General features: G+C 40.0%; 1 protein-coding gene across 4 annotated transcripts in view; it reads left to right on the top strand.

Moving 5' to 3' along the window:
• Window positions 1-20,092, top strand: part of skap1 (src kinase associated phosphoprotein 1) — a 53,819-nt gene that overhangs the window by 12,709 nt on the left and 21,018 nt on the right. For 3 of the 4 annotated variants that reach the window (XM_020604727.1, XM_020604725.1, XM_020604724.1), the window contains exons 2-4: window positions 7,560-7,665; window positions 8,273-8,298; window positions 8,466-8,576. In XM_020604727.1, coding sequence (XP_020460383.1) covers window positions 7,560-7,665; window positions 8,273-8,298; window positions 8,466-8,576 — 243 coding nt within the window. Of the gene's footprint in view, window positions 1-5,470; window positions 5,690-7,559; window positions 7,666-8,272; window positions 8,299-8,465; window positions 8,577-20,092 lie in introns of those variants that run through there. The other variant, XM_020604728.1, reaches the window with a different exon arrangement.

The following is a 20,092-nucleotide window of genomic DNA, read 5'->3' as shown; positions in this document are numbered from 1 at the left end:
GGAGAGCCTGTACACTTGCAATTAATCCGACTCCTTCCCTTAGAGCCCAGGAGAGGAAAACCAGAACTCAATCAGTGTCACGTCACATGGTTCAAAGCAACCAATTCGATGCTGCCAGGAGGCTGAGAAATGCAAGGTGACAGTTCATTTTACCAGTGACAGTGTGTCGGTCTCGCTCGCTGGTTCCCCAGTCAATTCCCAGCGAGCAGTGAAGGTTGAGTGTTGCTGGAGACAGACAGCAGCTACCCCCCCCCAGCACCACCGCTCTCTCATCGACCCTGCTCTGCTTTGTATTCCAATTAACTGGACAGAGGGAGAGGCGGCAGTGTGCAGGATCACAAGCACAGGCAGACACATTCTTCTGGCGTCCTTCCAGTCTCTTAGTCCCACTACTATCAATAGTGTGCTTCCCTTTTCCCTTTCCTCTGTTCCTCGGCTCATGACAAGGGCCAGTTGTTCCACAGGAATAATTCATAGATTCTTCTTTAACAACTGCCTCTAGGGACATTGTCTTGGTAATGAAAAATAGGTCCCTCTCATGCATTCATATATCACATGTAATAGAGGTATGTAATCGCTCAGTTGAGTCAATGCACTGCTAGCTGTAACTGCTATCTTAAAAAGACATCTCAAATAATACAGAATTAATATTTTGAAACGGCTCATATATCGTGACATAATGCGATTTGAATGATTTTCTATTCGGTACTCTCAGGACTAACATTGATTTGAGCACAAGCTGAGGTAGACCCTTGAGTCAGTCAATGTGAGGCTGAGTGAAGGCTGTAGATTTAGCGCAACACATTTGCTCTTGTCTTTTGTGTCCTCAATCTATCATCACTTTTTACCAAGCACCCCCTACATTGACATACAGTATGTCTGAGCATTGGGTGAGTTGGGAATACAGTGATTCCGAGGAAATCTGAAAAGTAAACTACTTCTTTTTATCTCCTTGAGCCACACACACACACATTTAAAACAAACCCTTAAGAATCAGGCCAAACACCTTTTTAATTAAATGTTATGAAAATGCTGCAATATGTTTAAATTAGGGCCACATCAACCGATGACACCTATATTCACAAAATGTTAATGACAAGGTTGTGGTGATACTGTAATCTGCAACCTGAGTGCTCTGCATCTTTTTAAAGGATTTTTAAAGAATTTTGAAAATTAAAAACTCCTCAGCCATAACGCTTCCTTTTTCTGGAACAAAGATAAAGACACACAGAGCCTGAAAGACAGGCCTGGATGCTTCTCTATTTGTCCCTCTGGACTGCAAGACAGTCCCTGCCTATCTTCAGAATGCAATGTGCTGTGTTTGCAGGACAGGATACACACACTCAAACACACACACACCTTTCTTGCCCCGAGGAGCCTCTTGACTCTCTCCTCCTGGCTCTATCAAATCAGAGACCCACTGTCCCTCCCCACACTGCAATGCAAATGAAAAGGAATGTGCTGATAAAAGGCCAGATCTTAGAGATGAGAGGGCAGAAGGAGGACAGGGCCAGTGAATGCTAAAGGGGGAGAGCCTCTTGGGGAGATGAGAGGTGGCGGAGGAGTCAGTGTTGGTAGTAGTGGGAGATCACAGCCTTGCTCCCCCTCAGCGGTGTTTGATACAGGGCTTTTGTCGCTCTTTGAGCGATGCATTGTTGGGTGGTGTAATCCCCGTCGGATTACAAAGGGCTTCCCTTTTCATATGGGGCTGACCCAGCAGGCAGGTGGCTGCAGCTCTGTGGAGCTGTCAAGGGGAGGGAACCTCTTTTCCAGGGGAGGGGACCCCAGTTCCTCTTACCTTCACAGGGGCTTTTTGCTCGGAGGCCAGTCAGGCACAGGTCAACATGGGGACAATTCTGACATGGGACTCAACTTGCCCTGACCCTGTGGCTTCCTGTAGAGAAGTGACAGGAAAGGAGACTTTTTTGAGATAGCATTTAACATTAAATACTGAAAAATACTGAAAATCTGTACACTGAAAAGAATCGTAAATTAGCTTATTAATTGATTAGCCAATCAAACAAATTAATCACCAACCTTTTTGATAACAGATACAGTAAATCATTTCAGTCAAGTAAAAATGTCACTGTTTGTTCCAGCTTTCAGATATGAGAAGACTGCAGACTGTGGATCGGACAAAATAAGACATTATCAATGTTTTCTAATGTTTTATAGATGAAATGATTAATTAACTGAGAAAGCAATCTGCAGATTAATCAGTAATTCAAATAATTGTTAGTTGCAGGTCATATTTAACTTTAAAAGTTGACATGATGATTAACACAATTTGAGATCATTGTGGCAGTTAGGAAATATCTTAAGTTTCTCATTTTTCTTTTGGAATACCTGAATGAAAATTTTATCCAGTGTGCAAAATATCCATGCAAACAGCCTTTTATTTGATTACAAATAAGATAAGCTTCAAAATATTGCATGAATACCGTTTCTGATCAAACATTCAGATCTGTTACTCAGCAATTAATGATGGGGTGCATGCTTGTGAGAAGTCACCTAGGATATGAAATAATTATGCTGTGAGCTTGAATACACATTGCATATTTTAATATACATTAGTCCAACATAGCCTCGATTTTTATCCTGTGTGTTCTGTCAATGTGAGCAGTGTCTGATTGAGCTTTGGTTACTTGATGGCTTTCCTTGTAGTGTTTCAGTAACAGAGGATCAATAAAGTGCTAGAAAGGCCCACAACTATTAGTGTTACTATCTGTACCCCTGCCTCTTCTACATGTCAGCTGTGTCACATAGTTTAGTGATCCTACTTTCATTTGTTGTCAGAAATAAACTAGTTTTCAAGCTTCAGTCAAAAACCTAGCAATGCAATAAATACTTTAATACTTTAGTTTACCATTCAAATAGTGAAAGTGAGTTGAATGTGTGCTATTTAGGGTGAAGACAAACCATTTAAAATGATTTAGCATTATATTGTTCATCTTTTATGGCCTTGCTAAAACGTCAGTTGCATCCCTGATGTTATTTATTTTCTAATCTTTAAACACAAGGCAAATTTGTGGTACTGGATTCGCAATAGCAAAGCACCACTTGAATGCTTACAACTTTGATTTACAACTTCAGTTTAAGAACTGTGAACACTTGAACGCAACATCTGCACAAACCCGTGGAAAGATCTAGCCAGTGTACAAACAAATGAAATAACGGGGTTTAACTGGAACTTCGATCTTCATTGTAAACATAATAAAATAAATATTTTATTATATTATTTTAAAACTATTTCTACCTTCCTAAAACGGAGAGATGCCTGTTAACTAGCTGGTTAATTAACGACAGCAGGCAGCTAACATTAGCTTAAATAAGCTATTGCACATTAGCTACACGATAGCCTAGTGCCAATGCAAAACTTTTACACGAATGACAGGTAGACAGATTCAGTTGAACAAAAATTGTTGTCAGGAAACCTAAACTGTGACTTGAAATAGGACGTTGATAGGATTTACTAAAGAATAATGGTTTTAAGTTATCATTACAGGGCTAATATTTAGCTGTAAGTTAGTTAGCAGACTAAGGATTAGCCTTTAACTAGTTTGCAGGGTTAAGGGTTAGCCGCAAGCTAGTTAGCGGATTCGCAGCAGCAGTTAGCACCAAGAGGCTGGGTGACTATGATTGCTTCTGCCTGGTGAATCAGTTGACCAGTGAAGCAGGGATAATAACCAAATAAAGGTGGGTAAAAGATGATTTTAAGTTAACGACCAAATAAAAAAAAGCACACATTTGTTAAGTGTCACATCAAGAGCTGAGTGAAAAATTCGGAGCTTGTATTTGGGCAACTGTAATAAATTACTGTCTTCATAGCATTTAGTAGAATATCCAAGTTTTGCCTGCCACTGTATGAAATACGACGGTTTCTGCACTATTCATTCCAAAACACCAATAGCCGGTTGTGTGTTTGACAACAAAACTGGGTCATTAAACTGTACAAGTATCTACAAATCATTGGCACACACTTAACAATACAGGCTACAGGCTTTTGGACTAAAAGAAAGACGACAGTAACACCTGGCCCAAACACTGCTTTGTGTGCAGGTATAGGAGGACACATGCTTTTGCTAGAAATGACACTTTTCATTATCAGTTAATCTTCTGATTATTTTCTTGATTATAAACTATTGACCTATTTATAAAAGATCATAGAATGAAATATTTCTGCTATAATTTCCCACATCCCAAGCTGATATCTTCAGACGTGTTGTTTTTGTTTGGTCAACAGTCCAGAAGTGAAAGGTAGCATCATATAAGAGCATTTAAAGCATCAAACCCCCACCTATGAGAAGCTGTAACCACTATATGTTTGACACCTTTGCTTAAAAGATGATTGAAAATGTTTGACTGTCAAAGTTGTTACAGATTGATTTTATGTTCAACAGCTTGATTAATTAACTAATTGTTGCATCTCAAGTTGACTCCTGTGCTTAATGTAAATGTAATTCTGAATCATTTCACCAATGTCTGGTAATACTGGTGTGCTGCAGTCATTGTGCTGTTGGATGCTGTGCTTGATTTCAGTCTGGCATTTTGATTTTATTCTTATTTCCACTGATTTAAATGAGAGGTTTTTCTAGGGATCCCATTTTCACTTTGGGGGCCCCCACATGCATCCCCAAGTTTAATGTTTGAATAGTTAAATTCAATTAAAGAAACTCCTTAGGGGAATCCCATTTTACTGCCTTTTTTTATAATGTAGTACTTTATTGATCCCTTAGGGGAAATTGTCTTAGTTCTTCCCACTTTGCATTAAGGCCACGCTGCAAAAGATCAATGACAGAGCAATAACTCTGGACTGGGAGGGATCCATCGCCTTGCTCAAGGACACTTCAGCACAGCAGGTGCTTTCTTAATTCATTTGGTTGAAGATACGGATCAAGAGGAATTGCAGTATTATGTACAGCCCTATATTGAATGTGGGAAAACATTGACACAGGGATACAGTTGGCAAGTTTTACTCACTGAAATTATACTGTTCATTTTCTCTGCTTCCGTTTGATTATGAAAAAGGTGAGCACCCAACTACTGTATATACAAGGGAAGAGAGACAGATGTTACCTCAGCAGCAGGCACCAGTTAGCTAACTGTCTTTTTCAGGTGTTTCAATTTGGTGATGGTATGATTCAGCACAAAGACCTTAAAATGTACTTAAAATGAGCGTTTTTGCCTATACAGACTTTTCACATCTTTATTAAAGGGCAGTGTTGTTAGGGCCCAGCTCTGCGAAAAGCAGCCAGTGTACAGGATCATGGCCCTGACTCTGGCTGGCTTTGCTGCAGTGTTATTGTATATCAGACAGGGGGATGCCAGTCAGATTTTGTCATCAGCCTCTTCTGAGAAACCACAGTGCAGAGGAAGTTGTCATCTGTACACCTGCGCCACCCCATTACGTGCAAATCTAGATGCATGCACGGAAGTTAGGTTTCATTGTAAAAGGACACAAGTAGCTTGATGCTTTGCCGCAGGGTCTGCAAGAGTGTGTGTATGTGTCTGCATAAACCAGGCTTTTGTTTTCTGTCATGGAGCTGTAACAGCATGACAGAGGTTAGGTATAAGAAGCAGTAAAGAGCAAAGTGGAGCAAAAAAGTCAGCAAGCCAAAGTAACTGGAGTTAAATAGGTGAACCTCAGGGATGGGGACAATCCCAGAAGACATCAGGAGACTTTTGAATGGTAGTGTTTTTATCTTTGTTTTAAACAGTACAGTGCTGCCTTTAAATTCTGTGTTTAAAGAAGAGTGCAATTAAGGTAATATATTGTAAGCAGACATGGGTTTCACAACTAAATGTAGCCTAATATAAAATGTACAAATAATAGTTTCTGGTTCTTTTGATTGCAAACTTGAAGTGACGGCCTGAAATGTAGGTAGCACCACATTTTTTTATTCTTTATTTTCTTGCTCATGAAATTCTTGTACCTACTGTTACTTTTGGTAAGTAAAAACTAGAACATAAAAACATAAACCGTTAATAGACACTGAACCCCCCGGGTTTCCTGTGATGGTGGCGCGTATGCACGTAGCTTCTTGTTCTCAGCATAGTGGCACCATGTCATTTACTAGATTTTCATGCAGTCCCAGGCCTTTGGACAAACATTTGCATATGTCAGTACATGTATATTTGTGTAATATGGGACTGAGGACATAAAGAAATTGAATCAGACAAGTGATGTGGGGCAATCTGATTTTCGCTATAGTATCATAAAATCTTGAAATACTCTGTATTGTTACTGTCACTTAAAAACAAGTTTACAGATCACTTCATTGCCATGGTGAAGGAAAATGTTGATCATAACAACCTCCCTTCTAGAAATATTTGAAAAGATAAAGTCTTTAGGTTTCTTTAGGTCAAGCTGTACAAAGAGTAGCTTCGAGGAAGCAGCAGAAATATTATAGTCACCATTGTAGGAAGAATCAACAAATTAGACAAAGGCTGGATATTTGAAAGACAAACTGCAAGATGGTTACGTTGTAATTCAGTAGAGTGTACAGTACAGGTGTTGTGTTCATGTCCTGGGTAAGAGTAAAGTGGTCTGACAACTTGATTTCAGAGATAAGATAATACACGGGTTTGTCAAACTTCTCAGAGTTTCATTTTGAATTTTATACTCCAAGGTGATTGTATGTTGGCACCATCAGAGCAGTATTATTCTGGTGAAATACATACTCGATTGCAGCAGTATGTGCAGTCGACTGTTACAAGCCTAGGTGTCAAAATAGATTCAAATTTTAGATTGGTCAAGTGAACGTGGTTGTAAGGGCTAGCTTTTTTTCACCTTCGACAGCTGGCAAAGGTAAAGCCTTTTCTTTCGCAGCAGCACTTTGAGACAGCAATACATGTGTTTATCACCTCTCACCTAGGTTATTGTAATGCGCTCTATTTTGGGCTTAGTCAGACGTCCCTTGCCCGTCTTCAGAGAGTTCAAAAGGTGGCTGCTCGTTTACTGGTTGGGGGGTGCAAAGGGGAGCATTTCACTCCCATTTTGGCTTTTCTTCACTGGTTGACGGTGTATTTTAGAATCCATTTTAAGATTCTTGTATTTGTTTATAAGTCTTTAAATGGTTTGGCCCCCTCTTATCTTACAGAGTTGTTGCGTCCCTGTAGTCCTTCTCGGTGCCTCTGATCAGCTGCTTCTTGAGGTACCGAGGGCTAGGTTGAAACTTAGGGGTGACAAGGCTTTTGCTGTGGGGGCTCCAAAGTTGTGGATTTCATTGCCCCTATATATTAGGCAGGCCCCCTTATTGTCTATTTTTAAAGTGCATTTGAAAACTCATCTGTACCTTTTGGCATTTGAACCGGTATGAGGCTTTGTTTTGCTGAGGATTTTTGTTTTATGATGGGTGGTTGTAATTTTGTTTTATTATTGTGTTTTGTGTTAAGTGCTTTGGTCAGCTGTTGCTGTATTAAATGTGCTATATAAATAAAGTTGATGATGATTATGAAATACTTCAGAACCATGTCCTGTTCTCAGCTTGGGACCCTGAAAAATCCTTTGAAACACACACCATAAACACCATGTTTGCTGTGTTCTCTGTTCTCCTCAGACTGTGAGCTGTTTGTATTCGAGCACCTTCAAGATGAAAACCTCAGTGAAAGTGTCCAAGAGATACGGAAAATCTTACTCAATAACTTCAGAATTGTCCATGCAAGGTAGGGTTTCACCTCTAGAAGCAGGTTTAAATCAGTGTTTAGGAAGAGTCATAAAAAGCTGCTTTACTTGTCAAGTGTCACAGTGTAATTTCATGACACCATTATCTAACTTTTGCTCTTAATACTACACTAGACCTTTAATTGTTGCTGTAATTGCTTTAAACACAGTTGGCAAAATTACAGTTGAAGGAACCCGTTTAGTCTAATGGTGTCACCTTCAAGGCTTTGTTCTTGCTTTTCTAATTACAATTAAAAGTTTGTAGAGATTTCATAGCATACTCTTTTTTTTTTTACCTGGATAATTTAATCTTAATGTGATTTAATTTCCAAGCATGATGAACAGTTCATGAACCTCAAAATACTGAAACTCTTGTATGAAGTGTGCTAGTTTACTCCGGAAACAACCATCTTCACTAGTGTTGCCTGCACTGCTCAATGACAGGTGTAAGCTCTGGAACAGAAAACTTGTGGTTTCGTGGTCTTTGCAGGAAACAATTACTGAATTTTAGAAGCTCTGCTATAGCTGAGTTTCTGACAAATGAAAGTACAGAAAACCTTGCAATCCAGTGCAAGAAATTTTTGATTTATGCTTATTTCAATTTTACAGAATGCCTGAGGAATTCCCCTTCCAATGTAAGTAAAATTACCCTGAACAGTCTCTATCGCAGTACACTATCCAACTGAGTTGTTTCAGCTGTGTGTTAATTTCTGTATGTGTGTGATACTTAAAATCCTTTTCTTACTTTACTCACTGGCATTTGCTTTCTGTTTCTCTATTTTGCACCCATCCACACACTCAGGGGACTACAGGGATGAAGATGGTTCTGATGACAACCGCAGCTTGGGTCACTCTGCCCCATCTGATGATGCCTCACTACTCTCTGACTACCAGGATGACGGACCCCTAGAGTGTAAGTTAACAATAGTCCTGATTCTTATTCCCTCTGTGTGTGTGCAGTGCAGCGATCTGAACTCAGAAAGGCCTAATGATAAATTTAGGCATTTCAAAGTAAATTTAGATTTTAAGTAGAAGACACTAGTCCAGATTATATGTAGGTTTCAGCTCGTACCATCTAAGGACAATAGAGTGAAATGTTAATCGTAATGTACATGTACATGTCTATATAGACATGTTTCTGCTGTAAGGCTATGGTGTGTATGGAATTCTGCATCCACAAAGGAATAGGTTCAAAGGAGGAGCCTGGCCCAGGACACAATGGAGTATTCCTCTGAGAAAACCAGACAAATGCAGATTTAACACTGTCCTCCCCAGCACACCTACACATCATCACAGGAAGCGCAGGCAGACCTTTTCTGATCTGTATTGTTGCTCGCCCTCTTCATGTGAAAAACTAGACCACATTTGTGAAATTTGCCCTCCTACCTCCCTTTCCTCATGGCCAGTGTGCAGGTAGGTCTCCTGATGCTGGATCAAAGGAGCTGGTGGTTCACAAAGGCCTCAGTAGTGACCTAGAGCTCCCTCCAGTGGCAGATCCTCTGCTGCTTCTGCTCTGTCCCCCTTGAGCTGTATATGGAGGGGGGGGCATGGAGGCGGCCCACACAGAGAGGAGGCTTTGTAGGTGCAAGCTAATGCAGTGATTGATTGAACCCGAGTCCCTCTATTCTTTCACAGCCGGGTTTGAAATACAACACTGTACCTGAGGGGCCATGTGTGTTCTATCCCTCTCTCCCTTTATCAATCTTTCTCTCTATCTTCCTTTCTCGCCCTCCCTCCTGTTCAGACGTTTTTGTAATTCTGACTCTGTGCGCCAGCTAATAGCCCTTGACGTGACAGGTGGGCATTATTGCCTCGGGTGCCAGTCTCTACGCTGCACTCTTTTTGAGCTCTTTTCCTGAGGTAAAGCTGGAACCATGTGGAATTTCCCAATAAGAAAAAAGAACACACTGTCACCATTTGCTGTCATTTTGCAATGCCAGTTAGATGTAGTCAAAAACGATCCCCTTATTTGGAAATGGCTTAAAAACCCTTTCTGTCCTTTGCCCACAGAAGAGTAAGTGCTGCTTTTCTCTGCAACTTTTGAAAAATAGAGTAAACGAATCACAGCAGATGGTGGGAACACAGACCACAAAACAATGATAATTCATTTTTTGAAATAGTTTATTTCAGAATAAACAAGAAGAGATTTCCTTGGGGAAACAAACAAAATCTAGCTGTAAAATACTTAAGAAATTTCTCTTAAGGGGATAATGTTAACATGTCCAACTGCAGACTACACCGTCTGTTAACGTGACAGTTGTTAAATCTCAAACATGCTGTCACGCCATTCTCAGTATTAAATGTGAGAAATAGCCAATTATGCAGCACCACAATAATTTTCTTTTTCTTTTTTTGCATTTTGCTTTTAATATCAACAACTGATGCCCCTCGATACAAAATAACTACACTTAAAGAAACACATTTTCTTGTTGGATCAATAATCATAACTTTTGATTCTGGTAGAAAAATGTATCCCTCGCAGCGTTGTCTTTTTATTGCTGGGGGTCTGTGACCATGTTAGCGTAGTGAATGGCCTGTGTCCTCACTAAAGGGCATGTAGAGTTCATAGTTCATTCTCTGTTCACTGCCAGTTGAAAGAAATGGCTCACACTTTTCTGTTTCAAGGGAAGAGGGAGTGCTTGTGGCAAATAATGGTGTAATGAAGTCAGTGACGTTTCAGGAGGAACAGTCAGTGACCATTAAAATTTTCTTTTATTCCCTTTAGTACAAAAATCAGCAGATTTCCTTTGTTGCGAAAATAAATGATGATTTTGTGATGTAGAAGAAAACGTTTGGCTCTAAAGAGAAGGTAGGAAATTGAGTTATTTCTCTTGACTTGAATTGTATTATTTTGTTTGAGCCTACTGTACACAATAGAGACTTTGTGACTTGGAGAATGTATTACCCGTGGTAATCGACTGCCTGCCTTCGTCGCTCTCTGTTCTCTAACCAGAGAGTGAGTGAGTGTGAAGTCGATGGCTGCTTCTGCACGCAGGAGGAGCCTGTGCCGTTTGATTAGATGCGGTGGCCTGTTGTCTTCAGTGCACTAGGTGACACCAGATTTGTAATGGCTGACAGGAACAGATGGAGCTTCCATTGTTAGCCTGGGTGTCTGCATGGTAATGTGAACTGCATTTCACCCGCCGACCGCACCGATGACCTGACCGCGCCTGCGGCCTCACCCCTGCCTTGTCTGCCCTCTTTAGCAACCTCCACTTCTCTCTCTCTCTTTCTGTGCTGTCTGGGGCTCACACACTATAATAGAATTTTTTCATTCCCTCCATCACACACTATTTGCAATTCCAGTACATTTTGCATACATACACAGATGTATGCATAGAAAAAATTCTCCCTCTGGCCTACAAAACCTCTTTTACAGACACATGCCCTCACACACACAAATAGACCCCAGGAGACAGCTGGAGATGTGGGGCTTTTAGTCCTCTCATGCTGTTTGCAGGTCAAGTTTACGAAATCGAAATGGCTTGTTTGTTTTTCTTTGATTGGAGAGCACTGCTGGGCGCTCGGGGGTGTTTGCTGGGAAGCTGCAGTGATGACAGAGCGCTGCAGGAAAAGCTTTGTTTCAGTAGGTGTGCAGAAAAGATGGCGCTTTCGATATGACTCCCTCTTCTTCTGTGTGATCGTAATGGTTCTGTTATGATCTACCATGTTGTCTGTATTTGCTCAGATGTGGTGTAGGATTGAGTCACAAAACGTCCATGTGTATGTTCATTTCTGCCATACTCATGTCAGGTTGCTCTATCTGCAGGTGATTGGTTTGTTTATTGAACCTTTTCAATATCATCTTGCCATTTAATCCATCAGATTTGTAAGAAAGTTCTAATTTAATTTGACATACAGGTAGGCAGGGCTGCAGTTAACAGTTGTTTTGATGGTTCTGTTGATTATTTTCTCAATTAATCAGTTAATAATTTGGTCTCTAAACGGTCAAAAATTGTGAAAAAACATCACAATTTAAAAAAGAGAAAATGGAAGTCTTCAGATTGAGTAATGACATTATGATGAGATTTGTTTTCACATTAGACAAAAGCTGCATATCTTTAAAAGTGAGAGGTTGGAACAAGGAAATAATGACTACAACTTGGTTGACTAATATTGCCAGCTCTATAGGCTGGTGTATTTGACTCCTGTCAGTGATTACTGCGCTGGCCCAATTTCCAAAACCAATTACCGGCTAAAGAATGCCGCAGGATAACCAATTTGAAGCTATGTCTCACTGTTGCCTCTTTCTCATTTGAATATGAGGAGCCAATGCACACTAACAACATTGTTACATGATGCTAGTAAATAAAATATTACATCTACATTTTGTCATATTGGCTGAGGTTTGAAGCTATATGAAGTTAAGTGTTTTTGAGGACACATGCCTGGGTGATTCTTGGCTGGTGAAACAGTGAAAATGATGCCAGCTGACGGGGAGATGCTCCATTACGTGGCAGATCAGCAATGGTTTCAGTGCCAACTGGCCCTTGTCTGTGTGGAAAGTCAAATTAACCCAATGGGAGACAGTTTCTGGGTGATTCACAGCAGAAGAAATGACCTTAAAAGAACAAGACGTTAAAAATGCTAAATAAACAGCTAATAGTGGTTTTCCCAGTTCTCCTTTTACATGCAGCACTTGGACAGTATTGTGGTTCTGCATAGATGATTTCCCTGTAGATGTGTTGGCCTGTGGTCGTGCCATCTCCCAACATGCTGAACTTTTGACCTTTGGCCTATTGCATGGCCAACCCGTTTCCTCAGTCTTGAGCTGTGTGAATGACTGGCCTTCCTGTTACAAAAACTCCCATCAGTCATGAAGTTTTTTCTGACTTGCTGATAGCCAGGATACCAGCCCGGAGATGAATTTTTCACCGTGTTCATTGGTGTATGGATTTCATGACATTTGCATAGTGGCTGCTCATTTGCAAGGAAGCGAGGAATATGTTAATGACCTCCACTCTCTCTCATTCCCCTTCACTCTCCTTTCCTCTCCTCCTGCAGTTGCTGCCTGTGTGCTCTGCTAGAAAACACACGTTACGAGGCAGGAGCAGCTCTGTGCATCGCTGCGACTGCTTGCCATCAGGGTTCAAAAGTTCATGCTATTCCCCTAGGGCTACTGTGCTGCTGCAGATGCTGATAGTCTTTTCTTCCTCTCTCTCTCTCTCTCCCGGCTGCCTTTCTCTCCCTCTCTCCCTTGCTGTTTACACTATTAATCTTGTACACTCTCTCTCACACACTCACTCACGCTGCTTGGCAAGAAGAGAGCGGCTTGAAGGGGGGATTTGGACGTATTTAACCGAAGGGCATCCATCACTCTCATCTCCGGCTGCACCCCCACCAAAAGCCACTCTGGGCAGTTTTTGCATCCTCCTGGTTTGTAAGCCCTCTGAAGCAGCCATTCCCTCATTTGCTTTGTTTTATTGTTGCATTTCATATAATTACACCCCTCTGTTGCCTCTGGTGTAGTGCCGTGTTGAAACCCAGGGAAAACAGGCGAAGGTAAATGTGCAGCAGTCCATCTGTAAAGCGGCACATAGGCAGAATGCAAAGTGGGGAGCTGGGGCAGGGTGGCTCCTAATCTCCCCCTGAGCTGTCAATGTCACAGATAAATAGCAAAACTATCAGATGCAGCGGGTTCACCCAGAGGTTAGCGTTCCCAGGTACCTCCTGCATTCACTCCCTCTCTTCCTCCCCCCTGTCTTGCAAATGAGAATTTGATTTTGCTCTCCACTGGAATCCATTTCTGGAGATGAATGAAGTTTCAATGCCAAGCCCAGGTGGCCCTGCTGATTTCATAGGGAAATAAATGGAGATGGGAGAGATGTGTTGGCCTGTACACAGACAGTGACACGACGACTCCCTGTGCCTCTGGGATTCCTCTGTTTAATTGTTGCTGTAAGGTAGCACTTTAAGGTCATTAACATGCCCTTGTGGAGTTATTTGAGGATGTTGAGGATGCATCCCTCTTTACGCTGGGATCTCCGTACGGCAGGGAGAAGTAGCACTGTTTACGTGTGCCAAATGGGACAATGATGCTGTTGGTATTTAATACGGAAATTTTAACACTGATTTATAAAGGCTCAAACAAATAGAATCTGTTTGTGAGACAGAAAGGACAGATTTTATTGGTCAGGAATTTTGTCCTCTTTGTAAACTAGTGCATTTTACTTAAAGAAACCAATTATGCATTTTGATAATTAACTTCAAAATAGAAAATCCCTGCAACTAAACAAAAAAAATCAGGCTTAAATAAAAATAATTAAATGATTGATTTTTGAAATGTATTTTTTCTTTTTTGTTTAATTTAATATATTAAGTGATTTTAATTTTGGTTTAGATTTTGGCGGTAAATCAAAAAGTGTGTGCAAACATAAAATCACATTCTAAAAACATTCTAAAATCAAATATTGAAAACAAAAACATGAAAAATTAATAATAATTGTTTTTGCTGTTGTATATTATATTTTTTTTCTCAGCATTTCTTTTTATGGTCAGAAAAATCCGTTTTAAATCGCTTGTGTGTAAATTACTGATATTTTGTCATTTGCATACCCATTTGATTTGTTTCTGGATTATTTACTAATTTATTTTCAAACTAGTTTTTTTAAATGTATTTTTTAGTAACTTTTTAATAAGTTCATAAATTGTATAAGTACAATATTGAAAATAATAGTTTTTATTTTATTATTTCTTTTGTAATTGAATATATAAAAATGTGACATACTAAATTTTAAGCAAGTTGTGTGTTAATATACTTAAAAAATTAAAATGAGCCATATCTTAGTAGGGAAACAAACAAAAAGAGTTGGATCCTGTTCAAATGTTTATCCAAAAAGGCCAAATTAGACAAATATTTTTAAAGTATAATGCTTATTTGTTTATGAAAGACTAAATAAATACCTATTAAAATATATAACAAATATACATCACAGTAATTATTTATAATGTTAAGAATGAAATTTACAACAGTAAAAATTATGGTGGCTTTGAATGGGAAAAACTTTATTTGAAAATGGCAACAAATTTGAATCCCATTAAGTAATAAAAGGCATTGATCCACTGAAAATTTAATTATATATTCTTATTTTTTGTGAAACCACCTGCACCAGACTTAATCAGATGCAGATTTTGATCAGCATTTGTCCTGATAGCACCTTTTTTTTCTGTAACACCTGTTGCCCATTGACATCATGGTGATTTATGAAAGGAGTCAAAGAATGATAACATGATATAATTGTTTATTGGCACAATATGTAAGAGCAGTGACTATAAAATAAGAGTGATTATATAAAAAGGCAATAGACATGAGATATTGCTCAGAATAACATGGTCCTTGTGAACATATTTACTTAACATTATTGCTAACATGATATTTAAAGCATTTTAGTGGAAAGAACAGAAGCATTATAAAGTTGCAATAACTGTAGATTCAGGGGTGAGTGTGTTGATTTTTGTGGAGTGTTTTTCCCTCCAGGCTTCATCGTTGACTGTGTTATATCCTGTCTTTATCACAGATATGCAGGCTCTCCTGTGGGCCCGAACCCCTCCATTGTTGGTATTTATATTCTTACCACAGTTTTTTTTTGTTTGTCTGTCATTGAAGTAGCTGAAAACCATCCCCAGCGATTATAGGATCATTGTATCTGCAGTTAAGCATTTGAATAGTGGTAGTAAATCTAAAACAGGGAATTTCAGGGTCGCTGTAGACGCTGCTTATAGCTGCCCTGGGGGAAGCTGATGTCACATAGTAAATTTAGCCCCTTAGTGTCTTTACAGTGGCCGGCCGTTGATGTTTGAATGTAGGAGTAGAGCAAAATGGAGCCTAGGATGACTTGATATCTATTCCTGCACAGAGGCACAGAACTATTTTCTTTCTCTTTCAAATTGTATCAGGCGTAACAGACACTCTCAGACAATAAAACAGAGAAGCACTACGTATCTCTGCAGGGATTATAGTCTAATTGATTTTCCAGAATACAAATCATTAAAGAAAACCAAAACTGTGATATTAAATATTTACTTGATCATTTCCATGCAAGTTAAAGTTTACTGTCTCTTCTGTTAAGGGCTTCACTCAGTCGTCAGGCTTTTACCTCAAGTCAGAGACGAGGTTTGTTGTTTCACCTGACTGACATCCCTGATCAGAAAAAAACAATTCCCTTTCACTCCTGCATAAATTTCCAGTCCCATTAAAGATTATTAGATGACAATAGAGGCATCATGCAGCCTGATGCATAATGCACTGCATGTTCTCTTTGGTTCAAACACACGCATTAGGAGGTTCTAAACACGGTTTATGTATCGATGACTGAAGTCCTAATCAAATCAGGGGGAGGAATGAAGGGCAGGGAAGACATTCTGCCCTTAACCTCAGAGCCTCTCAGTCTCTATCCTCCCTTCTGACGGCCGTCTTGCTGGAGGGACATGTGCCAAAGGCCTTCTACTGTAATGAGGAAATATTTATCAATTTAGCTCTGGCTTGCACGCAGATTGAGCGCTGGGTGGGTGAAGGTGCACTGAGTGAATCCTTTTTCCTAATCAAGGACAGTATCGAAGATGACTGTGGTCTCACTGGCTTAGTGTAGAATCTGCAACATTCCTCCCCGCTGCCCCCTCAGGGCCAGGGGAGCCTCTTTCTGCCTTCTGTTTCACCTCATCAGCAGGGTTCACGTGGGGGTCAGGTCCTGCCCCCGATGTTGCATTCAGTGCAATACCTCTTGCATCGAAAGCCACTGTGAAAGCCCCTGTGCTCAAGAAATATGCAAAGGAGAAAGAAAATGCATAACTTGCTGATTTAGATTCCTACCTGTGGGGTTGGGGCATCGCCTCCTCTGTGCACCCATAAGTAGATATATTAATCCTGTTAATACATGACATTATAAATAAATAAAATTAACTATAATATCAGAAATGCTTGTTTAAATCCAAAACTACAGAGAAAACTATATACCCCAGAAAATCTCAATATTTACTTGTAATGACGGTGACGTACAAAAAAAAATGTAATAAAAAAAAAATCTGTTGACACTATTAAAGAACATTAGTGATGCCAGATTTAGCCAAAGAGCTGATTTTCATTCTCAGTTCACTGATGTTAAGAATTAAAAGAAACAAAAGCCGATCAGGTGAGCACAACTTTATCTTTTGTCAAAATACACAAATTTTTGTTTCTGCAATGTAAATCTTTATTGTTGTTTTTAATGTATTATAATAAAGTTGAATATATTTGAAGTTTGGGCTGTTGATTGGACAAAACAAACAGTTTGAATATGCCAACTTTGGCTTTAGGAACTTGTGACAGGCATTTTCTACAATTTATGAACATTTTATGTACAAAAATAATAATGATAATAATTATCCAATCAAAACTGTGATAGTATAGGCACACACACTCATTACATAAAGAATAGTACAGACACATAAGACAACTGATTTTATAATTTGTTTATGGCATGCAGACTTCAAATACACTAGACTTGCATTGACATACAGAGCAAAATAAATATTTTTATTAATATTATTGTTAATTCATTTGCGTTCTTTTGCGCTGCCGACACTGTGTGAAATGTCAAATATAAAAATACATTTTGAGTAACACATAGAGTACATCGTATATTACAGTATCTATTCAGCTGTAAAGTTCCTAAAATGTAAATGTTGTACTAAATGTTTTATGGATCAAACAGTGGTTCGGACCCCTGACTCTCCAGAGTACATGTACCCCTGCTGAGACTGAACACTGCCATTTCTGTGTCAATGAAAAGATACTAAAGCAGCCGCTTCCTTGCCTCAGCATTTCCATCTTCTGTGGTGCCATCAACGTCTTCAGTGCATTTCTATGTTTTCATAACATCTTTGGTGCATTATGACCACGGTTAGCTCTAATGCAACATATTAGTCCTCCCACCCGACCATTTCCGTTCATTTTGATTCACTTTCTATCTAGCCTTTGATTGACTTTCAGCCTAACTAAAGTGGATTTTAATGAGAGAATACATTAACTCCCTCTGGTCATGCTAACATAAATCAGCCCTTTCTTGCGGGATCAACTGCTGAGCTCATAACACCATGCTGAGAGAGTGTGAATAACCAAGTGAGAGATTGCGTCTGTGGCAAACCGTTGGGAGTTTGTGTATCACCCCACAAGTTTTAAACAAGTTCAGAAAGGCAACAGAGCTGAGCTTGTATCAGCAAACAGGTCGGCTCGCTTATAGAATTGTTCTTTTGTCAGAATCAATTGAACACAAATCTCTGGTCACTTTCCATTGATTTATCTCCTTCCATTCGGGTGACTCTGATCTTTTCTGCTGATGACCGCTGAGAGCTGTTACATTCAGTTAGCGTGGCCTGTAGCTGCTCCTCACCTTGATTTGCAAAACACGTGATCTAACATCATATCTATTTGCTTCTCTTTTCTTGGTAATTGCACTCAGTTAAATAGTTTATGCTGAAATATCAATAAATTGCCATCAAATTAATGTCGATACCAAAAACTGTGGATGGTGCTAATTAAAATGCAAAAGGGATGAAAATGAAGTCATGGCATTGCCCTGAATAATTGATAACGCAATTTATGATTTTTATGAAAGAGTGCCGTCTGTCTGTGATTTTGATGAGGCCTTAATTAGATGCCTTAATGTGTCTCTGTGCCTGTGCTAAAACTCCAACACCATGATGGTTGTTGGAGTTTTTCAAGGCCTTAAATGACACTTTTTCAAATAACATTACCTCTGAATGTCCACTTAAAGTTGCATTGGTACCACAGATGGGGTGGCGTGTACTTTTCATTAGAGGAGACTTTGTTAACTCAGGACTCATCATTTTCTGCTTTTGCTTCGAGGACTTGATTCGGCAGCATGACGCAGCCTGATGCCTTTAAGTTGTGCTGCAGCCCTGTGGAAGAAACTGAAACTTTTTTGCACATGTTCCTATTTTCACTAAAGTCTGTGTTTGCACGCTTTCAGCTGTGTACCTGGACAGTGAAGTGAGGTCAGCTCACCTGTGTTAAAGTGTTAAGTGTGCATGAATGTGTAATGTTTATTGACTCAGGCAGATCAGAGTGATCCCATGTTGATTCTGTTCCTCCTCATCCGTTAGGCAGGCTCTACCTTTGAGATAAATGAAGAGCGAGGGAAGCAGATAGATGAGGGGATTAGAAGTGGGCCGCAACAGGGAAGCAGGCCAGAGAAAAATGGATGGACTGCCGATGGATAGATGAGGTGGAGGAGCATAATGATTGCTGTTTCTTTATGATGTACTGAACCGGGTTCTCTTTGACAAAACCGTCCTTAGCACCTCTGTATTTATAGTATCACCAGTCAATTCCATCCACAAAGGCAGGCTGATGATATGTGAGCGTGTTAGTGCCGTGAGGTGTCTGGGGCTCAGCTCTGGAATGACCTGCTCATCTGTCAGGCCCACGAGCTGAAGTGGTGCAGGGTTATCGGATCATGCATCGGACTGTTGTGAATCTAAATCTCTGGAATGTTAGCCAAGCAAAAAGCTACAGTAATAACAGCTTTATTTTGTTCTCTAGATCAAAGTTTTTCTGGCACAGCTCATTGAGAATAGACTCAAAACAACAACTTTCAGAGAGAGAGCAGGACACTTTTGGAGTGGCCTGATTTTTATGAATGATAAAGAGGTTCCTGTCCAGTGCCAGTACATGCGCTTTGTTAAAGCCAGAAGAGCCAGCTGTGGGATGACATATTTAGTTTTTCTCCAGCATTTAAACGGGTCCTTTCTGGGGGAGATGGACTCCAGGCATTCCCCTTGTCATCAGTGGTCTGAATGGGGTGTCACACCGACTAGTGTAAATGGTCTTTAAATTGTTCCTGTTTTTCAGACTAATACGGCAGCTCCTGCTATCCCTTTGCTTATTCCCCAGCAAGGCTAATGCCTGTTGACTAATGAATTCAAAGGAAGCTGAGCTTTGGTTTTGACACATGTGAAAGCCAGCTACTCCTGTTGAAGCGTGAGGCGGGAGATGGCCCTTGAGGCAGACCCACTTTTACAAGTTCCCCTCTAATGGGCAGAGACTAGAAAATAGATCACATAAGCAGTTTCTTTTTAGAACTTCAGCATGAAATAGCTGGTTCAGTCTGCTTCTCTGAAGGCATCTTGGTGGTCCATGGTCCGTCTTGTATAACTGCAGCCTCCCTGGTTAGACCCCCTGTCCCATGAAGAAAAAGATTCAAGCAAAGTCATCAAAAAACTTTTCTTCAGCACAAATAAATACACCGTGCACTGCTTTCCATCAGATACGCTAAATAACTTAAGGCTCTCCAGTTGTGCTGTTGTTTAAAATTTTACTTTGCAAATTGCTGAGAGTTGTTTGAATTCCCACAGGAAGTTTCCTCCCATTAAAAATGCAGTGTGAGCAGATGAATGGGCTGCAGTGCTTAGCAGCACTGTAAATGTATTGTT

The sequence above is a fragment of the Monopterus albus genome, unplaced genomic scaffold (assembly GCF_001952655.1).
Source record: "Monopterus albus unplaced genomic scaffold, M_albus_1.0 scaffold67.1, whole genome shotgun sequence".
NCBI lineage: Eukaryota > Metazoa > Chordata > Actinopteri > Synbranchiformes > Synbranchidae > Monopterus > Monopterus albus.
Note: the sequence above shows the minus strand (reverse complement) of the source record. Positions and strands in the feature narration are given on the sequence as shown.